This window comes from Humulus lupulus, chromosome 6 (genome assembly GCF_963169125.1).
Source record: "Humulus lupulus chromosome 6, drHumLupu1.1, whole genome shotgun sequence".
NCBI lineage: Eukaryota > Viridiplantae > Streptophyta > Magnoliopsida > Rosales > Cannabaceae > Humulus > Humulus lupulus.
In genome coordinates, this window is record NC_084798.1 from 199789814 (window position 1) to 199809551 (window position 19738).

The window sequence follows — 19738 nt, forward strand, 5'->3', positions numbered from 1 at the left end:
GGAGGTTACAAATTTGTAACACCAAATATGTTACATTATTTGGATATATCTCATATATCTAAATATTGTAACGCTCTATTATATGTTACAATATGTGACACACTTTGTCACATTTATTTAATCTAAAACATTATATTATAATATAATATAATTTTACATTATATTATAAAATAATATAACATATATAAGTATGAGCTAGTCCGTATGGTAAGTTGGTAACGAACAAATCAAAAGACATGAATAATATATTTAGTAGAATATTAATCACTCAGAATTAAGATTGAATTGACATATGGTCAACATTGTGATATGATTAGATTAGAAAATAATGATACCTACTTATCTTGTCAATAAAAATAATCGGTCCAGTCCAATATAACAAAATACATTCGATCTTATCTACTTGGTCAATGTACTGGATATGTCATCACACCGGATGTGTAAGTAGATCTTATCATAGATTACCCAATCAGTAAAAATCCAATGTACTGATTTAATCTTAGGACAAATCACTTTTGAACATATAATTACAATTATAATCCACTTTGATCGAGTCATTATAATTGTAAATATACATAAGTTTGAGATTTTATAAACGTTTGTATTAATAATAATTAATCGTGTAATAAAACATGAAAACAACACAATTCGATTGAAAAAAATGATTTTACTACTTTATTGATAATGAATGAATTACATAAAAAAAATGTGGTTTTATAAGGGCATAAAACCCAACAAACTCCAACTTGCACTTTTAAAAAAAATGTGACATTTCTCTTGAACCCATTCCCTTTATATGCTTTAGAAAAGTTGTCTGTAATGTCCCAAATTACCTAATAAGGCTTAGGGCCTTGATTAGGGGGCCAGGGTGGCAATTTGAGAGAATTATAGATATATGTGATGAGTATGTATGTAAATTATGTGATTATGTGGGTTACATGATAATATGACTAGATATGCATGTTTAGGTGTATTAAATATGCATGTTGGCCCGTTTCTTATTATAAGGGCAATTTTCATAATTTGGCCCGTAATCAGTATATTTGGAAAATATATGATATATGTGATATATGTGTGAGGCCACATTATTATGTGGATATATTTGGGTTACTTAGTACGAGGTGAACCTAGGGAGCAAGTTAGAGGGAAAGTCACAATGGGACTCAACACTCGACTTGGGGCGAGTCAAGGAGTATTTTGGGTAACTAGTGTGTTACCAAGTTATTGGGTAAAGGAAATAGATAATTGAGGATATATTTGGAGTTAGTGAGATTAGGAGGGAATATCGAGGATTTTGACCATTTTTCCCTCGGGGACGTTTTTGGTACCCTGAGCCCCGGGATTAGCTTAAGTTACTTAAACCTTAAGAAAACAAAACAAAACACTCTCCCTTGTTAGCTCCCAACCGACTCTCTTTCTCCCTCATTCTCTCTCTCATCTTTTGAGTGAATTACTTGAGAATTAAGGAGATCATTGGGCTGAAAGCTTGGAAATTGAAGGCCTCAATTTGGGATTGGATTAGCTACAACTAGGGGGACTTAATCATAGCTGAGGTAAGCTTTAGACTCTGTTTCCCACTGAATTTCTATGTTGGTTTGATTGTTTTTTAGTCTTGTGGTTCAAGGTTGTGAACTTGAGTTTCAGGTGGAGTTTAGAGTGTGTTGAGCTGGGGTTTTTTCGCTGGTATTATGTTGAATCTGTTCTAGGGATTAAATTATAGTTCTAGGAATAACTTGGGAAGATTTTGGTAGGTTTTGGCTGGAGATAAACAGAGGAATTCTAGAATCGTAGGGTTAGGTTGCAACCCTGTTCTTGAGGCGCCGCGACTTAAGCGAACCTGGGGCTAAGTGGGGGGCTTTTGCTTTGGAGGCACGGCGCGACCCTTTAGGGAAAGTCGCAGCCCGTATCCTGGTTCTCGGTAGGAGGGGCCTCTGACCTGGGAGGTGCATTGTGACCCTTAGGGGCAAGTTGCGGCCCGCCTGGGCTATTTTTGTCACCTTAGGTCTTGAGTAACAGGAACTCAAACCAAAGGGCTCAGGATCGATTCTACTACTTGGTTTAGTGGAATTCAACGTCCCGGAGGCCAGGACTTGGTACATAAGCCTTTATTTGCTCGTTATTGAAGAGATCCTAAATTATGGTTGTGACTAGGTTACCGCTAGGGACTGGGAACTGGGATCGTGCTCTAGGGTTGTTCTTATTATTACACCATACTCAGACCTGAGGTAAGAAAAATGCACTCAGTCTACGTTTAGGGCTCGACCCAAATATAGTACATAATTAATGTTATATTGAGAATGTTTTATTAAATATATTGAATGTGTTGCGTTTACGGATGTTATGTAATAACTGTTGATTGGTATATCTGATTGGGGAAGCTCATCTTATGAGCTGAAGATTTATCCATATTATTTGATGAGGGCTTGGCTTAATAGTCAAGGTTATAGTCTATTTTAAAGAACCCGACCTATCAGTTGAAGGTTAAGACTCAACTTATCAGTCAAACGTTAAGACTCAACTTATCAGTCAAAGGTTAAGACTCGACTTATCAGTCGAAGGTTAAGACTCGACATCAGTCAAAGGTTAAGACTCGACTTATAAGTCGAAGTTTATGACTCGACTCATCAATCGAAGGTTAAGACTCGACTTATCAGTGGAAGGGTAAGACTCAATTTATCAGTTGAAGGTTAAAGGCACAACTTATCAGTCAAAGATTGAAAGACTTAACTTATTAGTTAAAGGTTAAAGGACTCATCTTATGAGTCGAGAGTTTAAAGGTTCGTCTTAGAATTCGAGGGCGGTAATAGCGTGTTGAACCTTGGCCGATAGGGTTAAGCCGACCCATAAGAGAGGTTCATGCTTGAACGCCCCTAGGGACGTCTAGAAATTGAAACATTAGACCCGCTTGGCCATTTCAAAGGCTAGTTATGTGAGAGATTGGCACTAAAGCCCTAGTGTGAATCTATAGTCACTTATATTAGTTAATTGCATGCATGAGTAGAGTTATTACTGTTGGTATGCTAGTTATGATTTTATGATTTGATAATGTACTGCTTATAACCATGATTATGTCTTCTTGCTGAACCTTGGCTCACAGGTCCTAAATAGTGCAGGAAAAGGAAACAAAAAGCTGGACTAGCCATGAGTTGGAGAGCTTCAAGGGCAGAGTGTACATATGCGACCTGCTCATCCGCCATGACCGAGGTTATCAGTTGGCACAAGGGTTGGACCCTGATTTTTCCGCTTAGGTCGAATTTTGTATTCGTTTTTGGGTTTGTAGCCATTTTAACTACTATGGATCCCATGTATTGTAGTCAAACCTTTTTAATGAAATCATTGAATTTTGACCGAAATTTTTAGTACCTAAACCTGTGGTTAGTTTTAATTACAGGATTTAAACTCAAATGACTCATTTATTGAGTTAAGCACCATTTAAACTACACAGTGTAACGGTCCTTGATTAGGAGGACGTTACATTGTCTCTCCCAGTATCTATGCAAAGGGATCCGCAAGATTGTCCTCAGATGAAATCTTCATGACCTTCACTTCTCCCTTTGCCACATATTCTTTGATGATGTGGTACTTCCTCTCTATATGCTTCGCTCTTTTGTGGCTTCGAGGTTCTTTAGAATTGGCTATCGCCCCATTGTTGTCACAATACAAAAGGCGGGGTTTATCCATTTCTGGAATAACACCAAGATCTGTATAGAACTTCCTCAGCCAAACTATTTCCTTAGTTGCCTTAGAAGCAACTATGTACTCAGCCTCCATGGTAGAATCTGAGATGCGGACTGATTAACGCTTCTCCATATCACAGCTCCACCCCCGAAAGTAAACACCATTCCAGAAGTTGATTTCCTCTCATTGACAATAGTCTAAAAATTAGAATCGGTGTAGCCTAACGGGTTCAGAATTCAACCCAAGTAGACTACCATATAATCCCTAGTTCGTCGAAGATAGTTCAGTATGTGCTTGACTGCTATCCAATGTCCCCTTCCAGGGTTTGACTGGTATCTGCTCACAACTCCCATTGCATGGCAGATGTCCTGTCTAGTGCACAACATATCATACATTAGACTTCCAACTGCAAATGCATAAGGAATCATTCTCATATCATCTTCCTATTTAGGAGTCTGTGGAGATTGCTTTTTAGAAAGATGGATTCCATGTCGGAACATTAAATATCCTTTCTTTGAATCTTTCATAGAGAAACACTCAAGCACCTTATCTATGTAAGCTGCTTGAGATAGAGCCAAAGTTTTGTTCTTTCTATCCCTCAAAATATGGATACCAAGAACATAACTTGCTTCACCCAAGTCCTTCATCTGGAATTGAGTTCTCAGCCAATTCTTCATGTCTAATAATTTCTTGACATTGTTTCCAATGAGCAAGGTCTCAGCTTCCTTGGTGGTGGCAAGCCTTGCCAAAGCGTTAGCATTAGAGTTTTGCTCGCGAGATATCTGTTCAAAAGTACTGTACTCAAATTCGGACAGCTCTCCCTTCACCTTAGCTGGTAGGCTGCCATCTTGGTACCTCGAGCTTGATATTCTCCCAACACCTGGTTAACCACGAGCTGAGAATCGCTATAGCACTAAACGACCTTCGCTTTGAGCTCCCTTGCCACTCTCAGCCCAACTAGTAAGGCCTCATATTTGGCTTCGTTGTTGGATGCTTCGAATCTGAATCTCAGAGCTGTATGGAATTGATGCCCTTCTATGGAGATTAGTATGATCCCATCTCCCGATCCGTTCTTGTTCGATGATCCATCTACGAACATTTTCCACAACTCCTGCACCGGTTCCTTCAAAAGCTCCTCTTGAAATCTGGTGCCTTCAGCCACAAAATCAGTAAGGGCCTGACTTTTGATTGAGGTTCGTGGTGCGTACAATATCTCGAACTGGCTAAGTTTGACAACCCATTTTAACATACGTCCCGACGTTTCAGGTTTTTGCAACACCTGCCTTAAAGGTTGGTCAGTCATGACGTTGATTGAATGGGACTGAAAATATGGTCGGAGCTTCCTGGAAGCTAATATCAAACAGAATGCCAGCTTCTCTATCAGTGGGTATCGTGATTTAACTCCGAGAAGTCTCTTGCTTATATAATATACTGGTTTTTTAGCACGATCTTCTTCTCGGACTAACATGGCACTGACTGCATTTTCTGTCACAGCCAAATAAAGGAATAGAGATTCTCTAGACATAGGCTTAGACAACAGTGGGGGCTCGGCTAGGTGCGTTTTTAGGTCGAGTAATGCCTTTTCGCACTCTCAGTCCATTCAAATTTCTTGTTTCCCCTGAGCAAGTTGTAAAATGGTAGGCACTTGTCAGTAGATTTTGAAATAAAATGACTCAAAGCTGCTACATTTCCAGTCAAGCTTTGAACTTCTTTACGCGACCTAGGTGAGGGCATCTCTACCAACGACTTGATTTCTCAGGATTTTTCCTCTATTCCCCTCATGTTGACTATGAAACCAAGAAATTTTCCTGATGCCACCCCAAACGTGCACTTCTGAGGATTCAGCTTCATGTCATACCTCCTTAAGATCTCAAAACATTCTTTCAGATCAGATACATGACTATCGAAAGTCTTGGATTTGACAAGCATATCATCGACATACACTTCCATATTTCTCCCGATCTGATTAGCGAACATTTTGTTGACTAAGCGTTGATATGTAGCTTCGGCATTCTTTAGCTCGAAGAGCATGAATTTATAACAATATACTTTATTTGGGGTCATGAAGCTAGTATGTTCCTGGTCCACAGGAATTATCACAATCTGGTTATATCCAGAATACGCATCCATGAAGGACATGAGCTCGTGACCTGCCAAGGCATCCACCAATTGATCAATCCTTGGTAGTGGAAAGCAATCTTTGGGAAAAGCTTTGTTCAGGTCGGAGAAGTCGATGCAGGTCCTCCATTTCCCGTTTGGCTTTGGGACCAGCATGGGATTGGCAACCCAAATCGAGTATTTTGCTTCACGAATAAACCCACACTTTAATAATCGAGCTACTTCTTCCTCAAGAGCTTCAGCTCGGACTGTTCCCAAGCGTCTCCGTTTTTGGGATTTTGTAAGCACATTCTTGTCCAAATTTAGAGTGTGCATGATTACACTCGGGCTTATTGCTGCTATGTCTTCATGTGACTAGGCGAAAACGTCCAAATTCTCTTATAAGAACTTGATCAACTCCTTCTTCCTTTTATCATCAAGATTTTTTCCAATATTAACGACTCTTGAAGCTTCTTTGGGGTCAATGTTTACTTCCTCGAGCTCCTCAATAGCTTGGATCTCTGACCTGTCTTCGCCCATTCGTCGGTCAATGTCATCACGTGGGGCGACGTCGCTATCCTCTGCTTCTTGAGGTTTCTCCATCCCACAAGTAACTTCAACTTCCTGGGACTCCTCACCTCCGTCATTGATGACCATAGCTTGCTGCCCAGGTTGTGATTTTCCCTTCATAGAAATATTAGAGCATTCTCTGGAAGTGAGCTGATCAACTCTGATGGTGCATATTCCCACAGCTGAGGGGAATTTTATTGCTAGGTGGCAGATAGAGGTTATGGCTTCAAATGCCTTCAGCGCAGGTTGGCCCAAAATCGCATTATACGCAGCTGGACAGTCGATTACCACGAACTCAAGTAGCTTGGAGACAGTTCGTGAACCTTCTCCCAATGTTACCACTAATTCTATCATCCCAATGGCTGTTGACCCTTCGTCAGAAAATCCGTATTGAGTCATTGAGGTCGCCTTCAATTTGGTAACAGACAACCCCATCTTTTCCAAGGTGGACCTAAAAAGTAGATTCACAGAACTCCCGTTATCTAATAGTGTCCTCTGTACCCTCCGGTTGGTGAGCTGAACAGTTATGACCAAAGGATCGTTATGTGGGAATTGGACGTGGCTAGCATCCTCTTCGGTAAAAATGATTGGTTGTTTTTCCAATCGTCGTTGTTTCGATAACCGTTGTTCCAGGACAAACTCCACTTCGTTATGAGATTTCAATTCGTTAATGTACCTCTTCTGGGACCCTCTGCTCGTGCCTGCCAGATGAGGTCCTCCCAAAATGGTGGCTATATCTCCCCCTATTATCGAATGAGGATCGTCCTGATTCGCTTGAGCTCCGGTCTGATTTACTGGAGCTTCGGGAGCTGACGGAGAGTTTGGTCCAGCAGGCTGATTAGGGACCACCCGATTTTGGGCGTATTGGGCCAAAGGTCCCGCTCTAATGAGTGTTTCGATCTCATCCTTCAGTTGTCGAAAATAATTGGTGTTATGACCAATATCATTATGAAATCAGCAGAACTTCGAAGGATCTCTCTTCGCTCTTTGATTTTTCAACGGTTCTAGCTTTTTCCATGGAAGGCGATGCGCTCCCTAGTATCCGTGAGGTCGGTATAAGTGGCGTAAACATGCTTGAATTTCTCCCCAGATTTATTTTTCTTTGTTCCACTCTGGTCGCCCTCACCATTTCCCTTCCTTTTGTAACTCCCCCCTTGGTTATTTTGGATAACGGTTTGAGTCGTAGCTGCAACGTCCGTTACCGCTCCAACGGGCTGGATAGGGATCTAGCTGGTTCTTGCGACGGAAGCTCGCGCCTCTTCCAGGTTAATCCATCTTTGAGCTCATGCCAAGAAATCATCCACACTATTAACTCCCTTTCTCTGTAATTATTACCACGGGTCGCCCCCGGCAAGGATTCCTATCCTCATTGTCATGAGCTTGGAGTTGTCATCGGCATCCCTAGCTCGTGCAGCGACATTGGCAAATCTTCTTAGATATGCCTTCAACGTTTCACCAGGTTGCTGCTTTACATTGGCTAATGAATTAGCCTTAACCCGAGCGTTCTTGGAAGTCCAGAATGCTTTTTTGAAGTCAGAAGAAAACTTCTTCCACAAACTTATAGAGTGCCTCTTGTATTGTTTAAACCACTGCCTGGCTGGCCCGATCAGAGTTGAAGGGAACAAAATGCACCTTAGGTTAAGCCCGACATTGTGGGCCATCATCGTGGTGTTAAACATCCCGAGGTGGTCTGACGGATCTCCATCTCCATGAAACTTTGACAAGTGTGGCATTCTGAAGCCTATCAGATATGTGGCCGCCACAATATTTGGAGCGAAACTCTCTACCTCATCCTCTGAGTCACAATCATCTTTATCTTTTCCAGATAAAAGCCTCTTCATTTGCTCTTCCATCAGAGCTAGCCTCTCAAGGGTTTTGTCTCTGGTCCCTAGGTTATTTGGGGGTTGTTCAACAGCTCCCATCCTATCGTACACGTTTGATGGGTTATTGTCCCTCCAAGCTCAAGCTTGCTTTGGTGGGGGCATTCCCATTATCACGCACTATGGAAGGACCTCCCTCTTATCGAGTATAACTAACATCTTCATTTTGAGCTGGATTCCTTCTCTGCGAATTCAGACGATCATGCAAATCAGGTTGTGAATCGTATCGAGGACTTTGTGCTTAACTCAGCTAATTTCTCAGATCACCCTCGGATCTACCACTTCGATGACTTTCAGTCCATTAACTTCCATTTGCGAAGCTTACAACTCGTGGTTGAGGCCGAGGATCTGGATTTTCAACATGCGTCTGTGGGACGTAGGTATGGGCAGACGGAGGAGGGTTTCTCCTACTGTCTCCATAAGCTGGAATGTCCCGCGTAGGACGAGGTGGTGTTGGATGTCTAATAGGTGACGGGGGATGCCTTATTGGTGAGGCAATCCTTGTCCCATCAGGGCAAACTAGATTGGCCCGCCTTTGTTCTGCCCCATTATTTCTAGCTCTCTGCACCTGATGATCTGATCGTGACATAGGAGGGTTTGCTGGAACATTTTTTCTCTGTGAACTTGTCCCATCCCATCCCATCCTCATGGGTTGTCATGGGCATTCCTAGGTGCTTGTGAAGGAGGCACCGAACTTGGGGTTGCGGTTCTAACCAATCGACTGATATGCTGATGATCCCTATGAGAGCCACTGGGATGAGCATTCTGGCGGTTTCACCCTATAGTCACAGAACTTAGGGTGGTAGTTCTGACTGGTCGACTTGGTTTGGATCGGTTATTCCTATGGGACTTGTGAGACCCACTTTGCTTCTTTCCGACATTAACGTCGGTTGCAAGAGGGGGTAATCGAGCCAAAACCTTCTCAATTTGCCTGTTTGCCTAGCGAGATGACTTCTTAACTACATATTTTCCATCTCAATGGCAGTTAAGTAGTCTGGGTTTGGATTCTATGGCAATGACGCCGAACTCCCAGTGTCGCCATGACCAGTCGGTTGTTTTCCCGGACGTTGCTGGACTTCAGGACCATGCTCGTTCGAAACAACGGTATGATGGGTCTCTTGCCCACCAGGCTGTTCTATCTCATTGTCGTGCATTGAGCGAGTAAGCACCATGATGAGATTCGACTGAGATTTTGATGAAGCACTAATTTCCTTATTAATGAAAGCACCGAACTGCTGACGCGGTTTTTCGCCAACAGTGTATTAAGAAATAGTAAGGTAGATTAGTGCTTAGTTATAAACCGTAATAGAAAATGAAATGAATTCACAAGAACACAAATCTTTTACGTGGTTCAGTGGTTAAAATCCACCTAGTCCACGAGTCTATATTATTGTTGTTTCTCTCTATTTTGGCAGAGTTTCAGTATTACAGAATAACCGTCCATTTTCCTGTCCAATATTCTCAGTATTTATAGAGAAATTCCATGGACAATTTGGGTAACCGCATGAGTCAATCACGCATATACATATTTATTACATTTAATACAAACAATTCCCATTTATATTGGGATATGAATTGATAATAGAAAAAGTAGGTTCCTGTTATCTCGGACAATAAATATGGCAATCTGGTCATAAATAACCATATAATGGGATTCCGAGTCTCCAGGGATCCTTGAGTATGCAATATACTGGGATAACCACGAGCTGGATATACCCTCCAGGCTCGTACTTCAACAGGTGTTTGAATATTCTGAGCTCGCACTTCGCAACTTCAGCATCCCTAGCTCGTATGGCCACTGTGCAAGTCGAGCTGCCTACGTGAATAATAAATAGACATCTTCCTTGGTTCTTTTCCGTTTATTTATTTGCCCGTTGCACCCAAGCTGAGTGAAGGAAATCGTGCTAAAATCAGGGTACAATAATAATGTACCTCCTGCAAATTTGCAATAAATTCTGAATAATTTATAGTACCGAAAAAAAAGTTCAAACAGTTGTTTTTCCACACATATAAAAAAACAAGCATGAGTGCAACAAGCTGTTTGAACTCAGTTTTCGACATTGTATATTTATTCGGAATTTCTTAAAAAATTATAGGAGATAGTGCATTATAACTATAATAAACACCATCATGAAGAAAAAAAAATAACTAGGATAAAAACCCCCCCACATACCCATTTAAGGGGTGTGTTGTACCGATAGGGAAAAAAGTACTACCCTTCCGTAAATTTTCCCATAATTTAATCAAATATATAAAAATTAGAATATACAAATAATTTTTTTTATTGATTATTGAAATTTATTAGGAAACAACTTAACATACTTGATTAAAATATACCAATATAATATTTAATACTAAAATATGTATAATTATTTAATATTCTTTTTATTAATAAATTAATCAAATCCAAATCCAATTTGGAGTTTGAATCTTGAGCATCCCAAGTTTTAACTAGCTCGTGTTTTTTTTCTTTATCATAACTATTCTTATTGTTTTATAATTTTGTTTTTTATTTTTTGGGTTTATATCATTTTGAATTTTGTGTTTTGTCTCATTAACTATTTGGAACTTGTGTACAAATTTATTTTTGGACCCTGTGTTTTGTAAAATTGTTCAAATAGACCCATAAACCAGTTTTGATGAAAAATAATTGAATTTAACAACATAGTTGTTAGGCAAAATGATTTTGTTTTTGTTTTGAATTGTTAGTTTGATTAATTATTTGTAATTTTAGTTAAGAAATTTTTGACCAAAATTGAGTTTAGAGTTCTATTTGAACAATTTTACAAAATACAAAGTTCAAAAAATTAGTTATTCCAACAATTAATTGGACAAAACAAAAGTAAAAAAAATGTATAATTCCTTATTTTTTAATAGTGGTGTTTGTTTTATATTATTTAATGATTTGTTTGGATGTTGCTCCTGGAATAGACCGATCTCACTTAAGTAATTTTGTACACTTATTTAAATAATTTTACACAAAATTATTATGATGTTTGGTAACACTCAAAAAAAATAATTTTTTATTTAATTAATTAAAAATTTGACAATTAAACAATAAAATTGTGTTTGATAACTCTATTTTTATTTATTATTTTTTTTAATTTTAATCAAACTGTTTTCGACTTTTTCGTTTTTTTTTTTTTCTAAAACTTTTCAAATCAAAACTGTTTTTGAAAACTTTCAAAAAAAATTTAAACGGTTTTTTTACTTTTCGTTTTTTTTTTCTTATCTTTTTCAAATCAACAACTCATTTTATATTGTTAAACTAAAAATAAAAGCTATCAAATGCATTTATTATTTTTTGTTTTTAAAAACAAAAAACAAAAATAGTTACCAAACATATTTTTATTTTTAAAAATAAAGAAACAAAAATAAATATAATATTACCATTTTTGTGTTTAAAAAATTCAAAAACAAAAATTTTACCAAACACAACCTATGTAATTATAAAAATATACATAAATTTACACATAATTGATATAATCACACGTAGAATATAATTTTATATTATTTGTGAATAAATTACATAAATATTACCGTGTATTAATAATATAATGCAACTAGTAATATATTGCAACGGGACTATGTTTTGACACAAAAAATTGAACACTGGAGGAGTATTCAACTATACCAAAGTGAACAAAACCAAATCATATAGAGTAATGATATGTGCACCCAAAATATGTCATATGTGCACCCAAAATATGCACACAAACATTACACACAGTGATGTGACAGTTTAGTCTAGTTAATCATATTTATTAAAACTAGGACTCAGTGTTTTAAAAAGTAGAGACATGTCACTGTGTAATATTTTGGTGCATATTTTTTGTCCACATATCATTACTCAATCATATAATACCAATACGAGCACTAGCACCTATTAACTGACCAACATGGGGAGATGACTTGAACACAAAAACTCTACTAGTACTACTACCCACTAGTTCCTTGGCTGTGAGTAATGGTTTAATACACTCTAACAAAGAACTCAGCCACAAATGTCATGTGGAAATGGGGCCTTTACTAGCTGACGAACTGCCATAAATATAAGAACCAAACCCCCAAAATGTTACAGTAAGAGAGAGGATCTTGAAACCGCTCATCGGATCGTGCATCAGTATGACGGCTGCAATGCTGGTAAGGGGCACCCTCACTGCATTGAGAACACCAGCAAGAACAGTGGAAGACAAAAACAGCACAGCCGTTGCTCCCAACACCCCCAACTGGAAAGTGATGGCACTCCATATGAGAACTAGGTGGTAGGAAGTTTTCCCACCTTCGAAACTTTTAGCTTCAGATGCCATTCCTTGGAAATCCTTGTTCAAAATCATTCCAATGGTGGTGAACACAAAGGCAAATACCGAGACCATGACTTGTTGTTCCAACACAACATGGAAAGATCTTCGGCCAAGTAGTTTCACAAAAACTAGTTCTGAGAGTGCGAAGATGAGGCCATGAAGAGCAGACCCCAGAATGTCCCAAATGAATCCCATGATGTATTGTTTATTGCTTACACTGCCATATCTGTCTGAATCTGAGTCCAATGCTATGATGGTCATGGCAGCAGTGATAATGACAATGGCATTTATTATGGAAGCATTGATCTTATTCTTCACAAGAAGATAACCGAATAATGCTGAGAAGATTAAGGAGGAGGATGCCAGAAGAGCAGCGGTGGATGCAGGGAGGTAAGCATATGCATATGCATACATAAGGTTGTCTGCAGCACTTAAGAAACCAAGCACAATGTATGCAAGAGTGAGCTTCAAGGTCAAGGGAGTGGGAAGGGTTTTACAGACAAAGTATGCCGGGAATAGGATGAGAGCAGTTATAGGCCAGCCTGCAACCGCCACCCACGAAATGATCCATTTACTGGTTCCACCATTTTGGAAATAAAGACGAGATAGGAGACTTGAAGCAGGGAATGCCACAAGCATTGCACTACTACTCAGAACTAGAAGAAACCAATACGAGATTGGCTTTCTTTTGTATGCTTCACATGCCCTTTTCTTCAATGTGGAGATCCAGTGCCCGAATGAAGCTGAATGTTGAGGGCTTTGTGGTGGAAATGGTCCTGAATCTACTGACCCTTCCTCCATAATTGAACCTGATAGAAGTTATAATCGTTATTAACATAAACCATCACAGCATATAAATATACCATTGGCTGAGATCCCATAATATCCAGAACCATTAAACTTAAATTGAAAAAAGGGTCTTGCTGCCAAGGCCATAATCTTATCACAAGTAGGAAACAAAAACATACAGATTTAAGCTAAGATTGTCTTGTAATTCCTTCTTCAAATCTTCTATGTATATAAATATACCATCACAGCATATAAATATACCACTGGCTGAGATCCCATAATATCCAGAACCATTAAACTTTAATTGAAAAAAGGGTCTTGCTGCCAAAGCCATAATCTTATCACAAGTAAGAAACAAAAACATACAGATTTAAGCTAAGATTGTCTTGTAATTCCTTCTTCAAACCTTCTATGTATATCAAACGCACACATCCAACTTTGATCCCAATATCTTTTCTTTCATAAATATAAGAAAAAAATTTAGATATTGTATTTCTTTAAATCTAATGATTGGACAGGTTAACTGCACTGTATCAACTTCTTATTCCCTGTTTGGTTTATTTTTTTATTAAGGATTGCTTCATTCGTCCCTACTTTCCCAAAATATCTATGTGCAAACACAAGTATGTGCCTTATACACTCCATAAATTCAGTCTCCCATTTACCAAATAAAAAAAATCCATAACATATGAAAATCAGCAAAAACAGAGAAAAATAAATAAATAATATTTTCATCAGTCAAAGTTGCCGGCAAAAAAAAGAAAATGACGACCCAGATTGTAAAAATTCAACCAATTTTTTAGTCCTATTGGCAGCGAAAAGAGCTTTAATGCCCTGAAAATCGAACATTTTAACAAAACAAAAAAAATCAACAATACAAAATTATAAAGCACATACTTTTTTTTTTCAAATTTCATGGCAAACAAGCAAATCCCAGAAATTAATGAGAGAGAGAAAGCCCACTAACCACGCTCCAGTAGTGGTTGCATGAGAGCTATGGGAGCTTGAAATAAGCGTCTGGCGTCAATGAACAACTGTTACTGCGTTTATTCCGTTTTATAATTGCTTAACCTGAAAACGATGCCGTTTCACCGTCTGCACAAATCGCATGTTTCTATTATTATTTGGCTTTTTTTGGGGGGAATATATTGTTCTTTTTAATGCATAGTTTAATGATTTTATATTTCGAAATATTTTATTTGGATGGTGGGTGGTTTGTGGGGTGGACACTATTCACATATTACGTGTCTGTTTATTGGCCACTTGATTTTGAAAAAAATCTAAATAGATGAGTTGAACAAATAGGCGGCTCTTGTAAATGTTCCTTAAAAAAAATATGTACTATTGTTCGTTGGGTTAGCCTATTCAGGTACAGAGCTTAATAAAAAGAGACCAACGTTTGTTATTTATTACAAGGAGTACGTCACTACATTCCGAAGTGAAATGTGCGAATTTTTGGTACGCTTCATACTTCTCTTATTAGTTGCTCGAGCTTTCATTTTTATTTTTATTTTTGACAAAAAGATCAAAATAAAATGAGAAATTGTGTGTGATCATTGGTATTAAGCAGAGAAAGTAAAAAAAAAAACAAAAAGTGAGGGATAAAAGAGAAATTAAATTAAAAGAAAATTGTTTAACATATAAAAGTAATTTTTCATAAGAATAACAATAATAATAATTTAAACCATAATTTAGTCTCAATAGTATAATATAGTAGCATGAGGCTAAAAGTCAAGACCTAGAGCTAGACCAGAGAGCTTGCTATACGATTCACTTCTCAATCAACATGATGTGGCATGTGTGGAATTATATAATATTATATTGTATTATAATGAATTATATTTTATAGTATATTCCTGTATAATAGTATATTTAGTATTGTAAGGAGAGATACAAAGAACACTCAGAGTAAATAAAACTGTTGTTTGTATTATTGATTGTGTAAATGAAACACTGATCAAGTATATACAAAAAGGGATTTGTTATCATCTGTAACAGAATGCATCAATACACATAACATAATTGATAACAAACTAACAAATTTCCTGTCTTACTAATCTCTAACACCCCCTCAAACTAAATGTGATACAGAAGTCACACTTAGTTTGTCTCTAAGAAAGGAAATCTGGTACTAGACATGACTTTAGTTAAACAATGAGTGATTTGGTCTAAATCAGGAACATGTTTAATATAAAGGGTACTTCTCAAGAACTTTGTCACGCACAAAATATAGATTAATTTCGATACGCTTGGTTCTTGCATGAAAAACTGGATTGACAGCAAGCATAACAAAATTGAGATTGTCGCACCAGATTGCGGGAATAATAGCAGAGAGAAGATGAAGCTCAGAAAGAAGTGACTAAACCCAAGTAATTTCAGCAACGACACTTGCTAAGCTCCTGAACTCAACTTCAGTTGATGACCGTGATATGGTATGTTGTTTCTTAGACTGCCAAGCAACAAGATTACCTCCTAGAAATAGTCAATAACCAGTGGTAGATCTGTGATCATCGGGATCGAAAGCCCAATCAGCATCACAAAAGGCAACAAGATCAAGAGAATAAGCTTTTTCAAATGAAGTCCATAGTCCAAAGTACCCGCAATGTACCTGAGAATCCTCTTGACAGCTGCCCAATGAGACTCTAAAAGTGCATGAATTGGCAAATCTTGTTAACACTATAAGTCAATTCAAAGTATGAATGCAAATCTTGATCATTAAAGAAGTATATTTGTGATTGTTGGGATTTGTGCCCTAAAAGCGTATTTCTGCATGAATAATTATTGTTAATTAAATAAAGTTAATATTTTGTACTCATGTTTGTATTTAATTATACATGTCATTTATCATGAATATCCAATACTATTGATGTGGTCTTGAATTAAGTATATGTATAATGATATATATATATAAGAGGATTTAATTCGAGATAATAATATAAAAATGTTATGTAATTGCTAAATAAAGTGGGAGCTTTATTTAATAAATATTACAAGTACGGTCTATCTTTTGTTTAAGACAGAGCAGTTTATCTAGACTGTTAAGTGTAGCCACACAAAAAGATAGAGGTACCGTATACAATATAGATTGTATTGGACTGGGACACGATGGAAGAAAGAACTTTTGATGATCTCCGTTAAAATATAGAAGTTCAACATTCATCAATCGATGGTCGTTTGAGACTTAATCTCAATCCTGAAGTGAGTAATGAACTCTTATTTGTGCTCTTATTACTTTTGACTTATCGGGTAAGGATCAATATTTCTACGACTGAATTCTTGATATCTTGTAGTCATAGAACTACAAGTGGCCGAGAACATACCTCACAGATATGGAATATGCTCTTTACTTAAATGAAAGCGGATTAGTTGTTCGGGGCTTGAACATAGAGCGCTCAATTTCTGTTATAGAATAAAAATTTCATTCTATAATTAAATTTATAGAATAACGCTCATCAGAGGATCAATGGAACTAATTGATAAAGACATGATTAGAGAGGTTAACAAACATTAAGATCTAGCTTTAATTATGAACAACTAGCAGAGGGTCATAACTCATGCAATGACTAAATCAATTTACGACTTTATAGTTATAGGTTCTAATAATATAAGACTGTAGTTTTGAGTGTTCAAATATGTATTTCTAGTGGAATAATTTATAGTTAATAAATTAATTAATGGAAATAAGCGTTAGTGAAATTAATTAAATTATTGGAGCTTAGAACTATGAGTTCATACTGTCCTCGTACTAGCTCGATAACATATAAGTAGAATTTTAGTATTAAAAAGAAATAATTAAAAGTAATAAAGTATTATTTTTAATCTCACAAATTAATATTATTTGTGAAATAATATTTAATGGCAAATAAAATTATATTAATAATTTTGTGAAATTATTTTTTTTATCATATTTATTTTGTGGTATAATTGTATGCTGCATAAAAAAATATGATAAAATGTCTAACAAATAACATTTTATAAAGATAAAATACCACATGTCCATAGCCCTGTAGTTGGCGCCAACCACATTCCAAATGGAATGTGGCCCACGCATAGGCTCAATGTGATTAGGGATAGGTCTTGTTTCTATTGTTATATTATTAGAATATAACATCAAGAAAAAAGAAGAGACAACAAATGCATTTTCACGTTATATTCCAAGAGAGAAAAATAGAGTTTTGTTTTCTCTGAATTGTGAGAAGAACACTCTTTCATGTGTTGAGATTCAATAATATGTTCTTGTGTATCCTACAAAATAACATAGACATTTTAATTAGTTGACGAAATTGATCACCAACGAGGTATACTTACAAATTAATTAATTGTTTTTTGGAGGGGAAAGAGAGCGAGTGAGCTTGAATACTCTTGTCACATTTTTAATATTATTGTTTAATTTGCTTGATGTTTATTGGATTTTAAAATGTTGTGGTTCATTTTTTTAAACCCAAAAATGTAATGTATCAATAAATAAAATGGTTTATACTTTTTTGAACTCTATATTTTGTTTCATTACCTATTTAGTTCTCATGTTTTGACAAGTTACTTTTTAGACATTGTGTTTTGTAAAATAGATCAAGTAGACCCCTAAACTCAATTTCGATGAAGAAAAAATTGAATGATAACACAATTATTAGGCTGAATGATAGTATTTTTGTTCTAAATTGTTACATAAAACACAATTTGATAAAAAAAATTGCAAATTTACGATTACACAGAGATTTTTTTAATTTTACGATGCCAACTTATTTTTTTCAGTTATATAGTGCCTTCGTTGCCGGCGATTCCAAGATACCTAGCCATATTCGAAACACCCACACTGCCACACATACATGACTTTATCTTCTCCGGTAGCGGCAACGACATCGGAGAGTTTTCGACAATTCTGGAGATGATGTCCTTATCACTCGCTGTCACATGGGAGCCACCTATCTCTCCATGCATCTATGTAAGTAGATGTTGAGTGGTAGCAAATCATGCCTAGACTAGAACATCCTCCTTTGATAATAGTCTTCAATGGCTTGATGCCATAACAGATATCTTATAAAAGAAATTTAAACATCACTTATATGGTTCACTTCTATATATATATATACATATATTTATAAATATATATATATATATTTAACCTAAACTCAAGTCTCTTTACATTAGGATTGAATGAGGTGTGGTGGTGTGTTCCCCTTCTCCAATGGATAATAGTGACATAATCATACCGCTTCGGTTCGGTTTTGATTGAAAAAAACAAAGAAATAAATAAGTAAAGCCAAATAGTCTTCTTCACAGAATACATACTATAACTAGTAATGTGTTCCAAGCAATTCTCAAAATATGATATGATATAAGATAGAAAAAGAATATAAACAAGCCTAAAGACTTTTCAGAATTTTTTTGATAGCCCACTTGGAGACTTGGGATCTCCGTAGGAAATGCGAAGGTTACTTAAAGCCGGCCGATAGGCGAAAGAGAATCAACTAGTTATGATCTGAGTAGGCAACTAATAGGGAATACTCTAACCTTGGGAACCGGGGCCTGGCCATCCTTCGTTTGCGGTCGACGTTTTGGCAAAGTTTGTCCGTCGACAGCTGAATGTTTCGATCTGGTTCGATTCATGGTCGCATCTGCAAACGTTTTCCCTTGGGCCCTCTTTCTCCATATCGATGAATCTTGATGGCGGACTCCCTTGGTAGGCTTATTGATTAGGGAGCTGCTTCGGGACTTGACTCCTGTTTCCATCTCTCACAATCCATCCCTACCACGTCATTTTGGGCTGCCATTATTCACTGGGCGGTGCTCTAAAGCTCTTTGGGAGCTGGTGTTGAAGTGTACTAGGCAAAGGTTAGCCTGGGTCCATTTGTTCTCATTTGCAGGTCAGATCTAACTACTAAGATCCTGTCTCCATAGCCTTCAAATTGACTTCCTTTCGCTGCTTTGGATTCCCCTTGGTTGTTGGAAGCTATTCAAAGATACCGGTGCTGGTAAGGTCGGGACCGGGTCGTCCGTCTCCGGTTTGCCGGCCGATAAGATCTCTGAGATTGACCAGGCTGTCTGAAGGAGTGATCTTGGCTGGTTGGTCACGCAGGGGATAACCATTGAGCCAAGCAGATTGCCATAGGTTGGTGTCCTTGCCGTCACCAATGACACGTACTATTCCGCTTTGGAGAATTGGCTTTTTGGCATAAATGGACTTCCAGGAAGAGTAGGCCGAGTATTTAGGCTCCACATCTAGTGGACAGCTCTCTGGTTAGTTTTTTACTTTCACCTTGGGACCAAAGGAAGTCACGTTGCAGGACTTCAATCTGATTGATTGTGTAGATAGGAAGCTTGAAGTTGCTCAACATGTGATTGGGTATCCCTGTACTTATTTTGTCGGGGTTTTGCTCAAAAAACGTCGAACGGCCTTCCTTATGGCCTCTTCTGCTTTCT

The 19738-nt window shown here is 37.3% G+C and overlaps 1 protein-coding gene across 2 annotated transcripts; it reads right to left on the reverse strand.

Moving 5' to 3' along the window:
- Positions 1-11702: 11702 nt before the first annotated feature.
- On the reverse strand, positions 11703-14453 carry LOC133782949 (probable purine permease 5). 2 transcript variants are annotated; one of them, XM_062222438.1, is made up of 2 exons: positions 14286-14453; positions 11703-13338 (listed from the first exon to the last, which is right to left on the reverse strand). In XM_062222438.1, exons 1-2 carry the CDS (start codon positions 14305-14307, stop codon positions 12233-12235), a joined length of 1128 nt encoding a protein of 375 aa, XP_062078422.1. In that variant the 5' UTR covers positions 14308-14453; the 3' UTR covers positions 11703-12232. The 2 variants fall into 2 exon arrangements, with proteins under 2 accessions (XP_062078422.1, XP_062078423.1); XM_062222439.1 differs by lacking the exon at positions 14286-14453 and adding an exon at positions 14216-14235.
- Positions 14454-19738: the final 5285 nt, after the last annotated feature.

What these genes read in the sequence shown, in the direction of transcription:
- LOC133782949 (XM_062222438.1), bottom strand. Translation starts at nt 14,307, where the DNA reads ATGCAACCACTACTGGAGCGTG. An exon ending in GCAACCACTACTGGAGCGTG is followed by an intron (nt 13,339 to 14,285) that starts GTTAGTGGGCTT and finishes AACTTCTATCAG; the next exon opens with GTTCAATTATGGAGGAAGGG.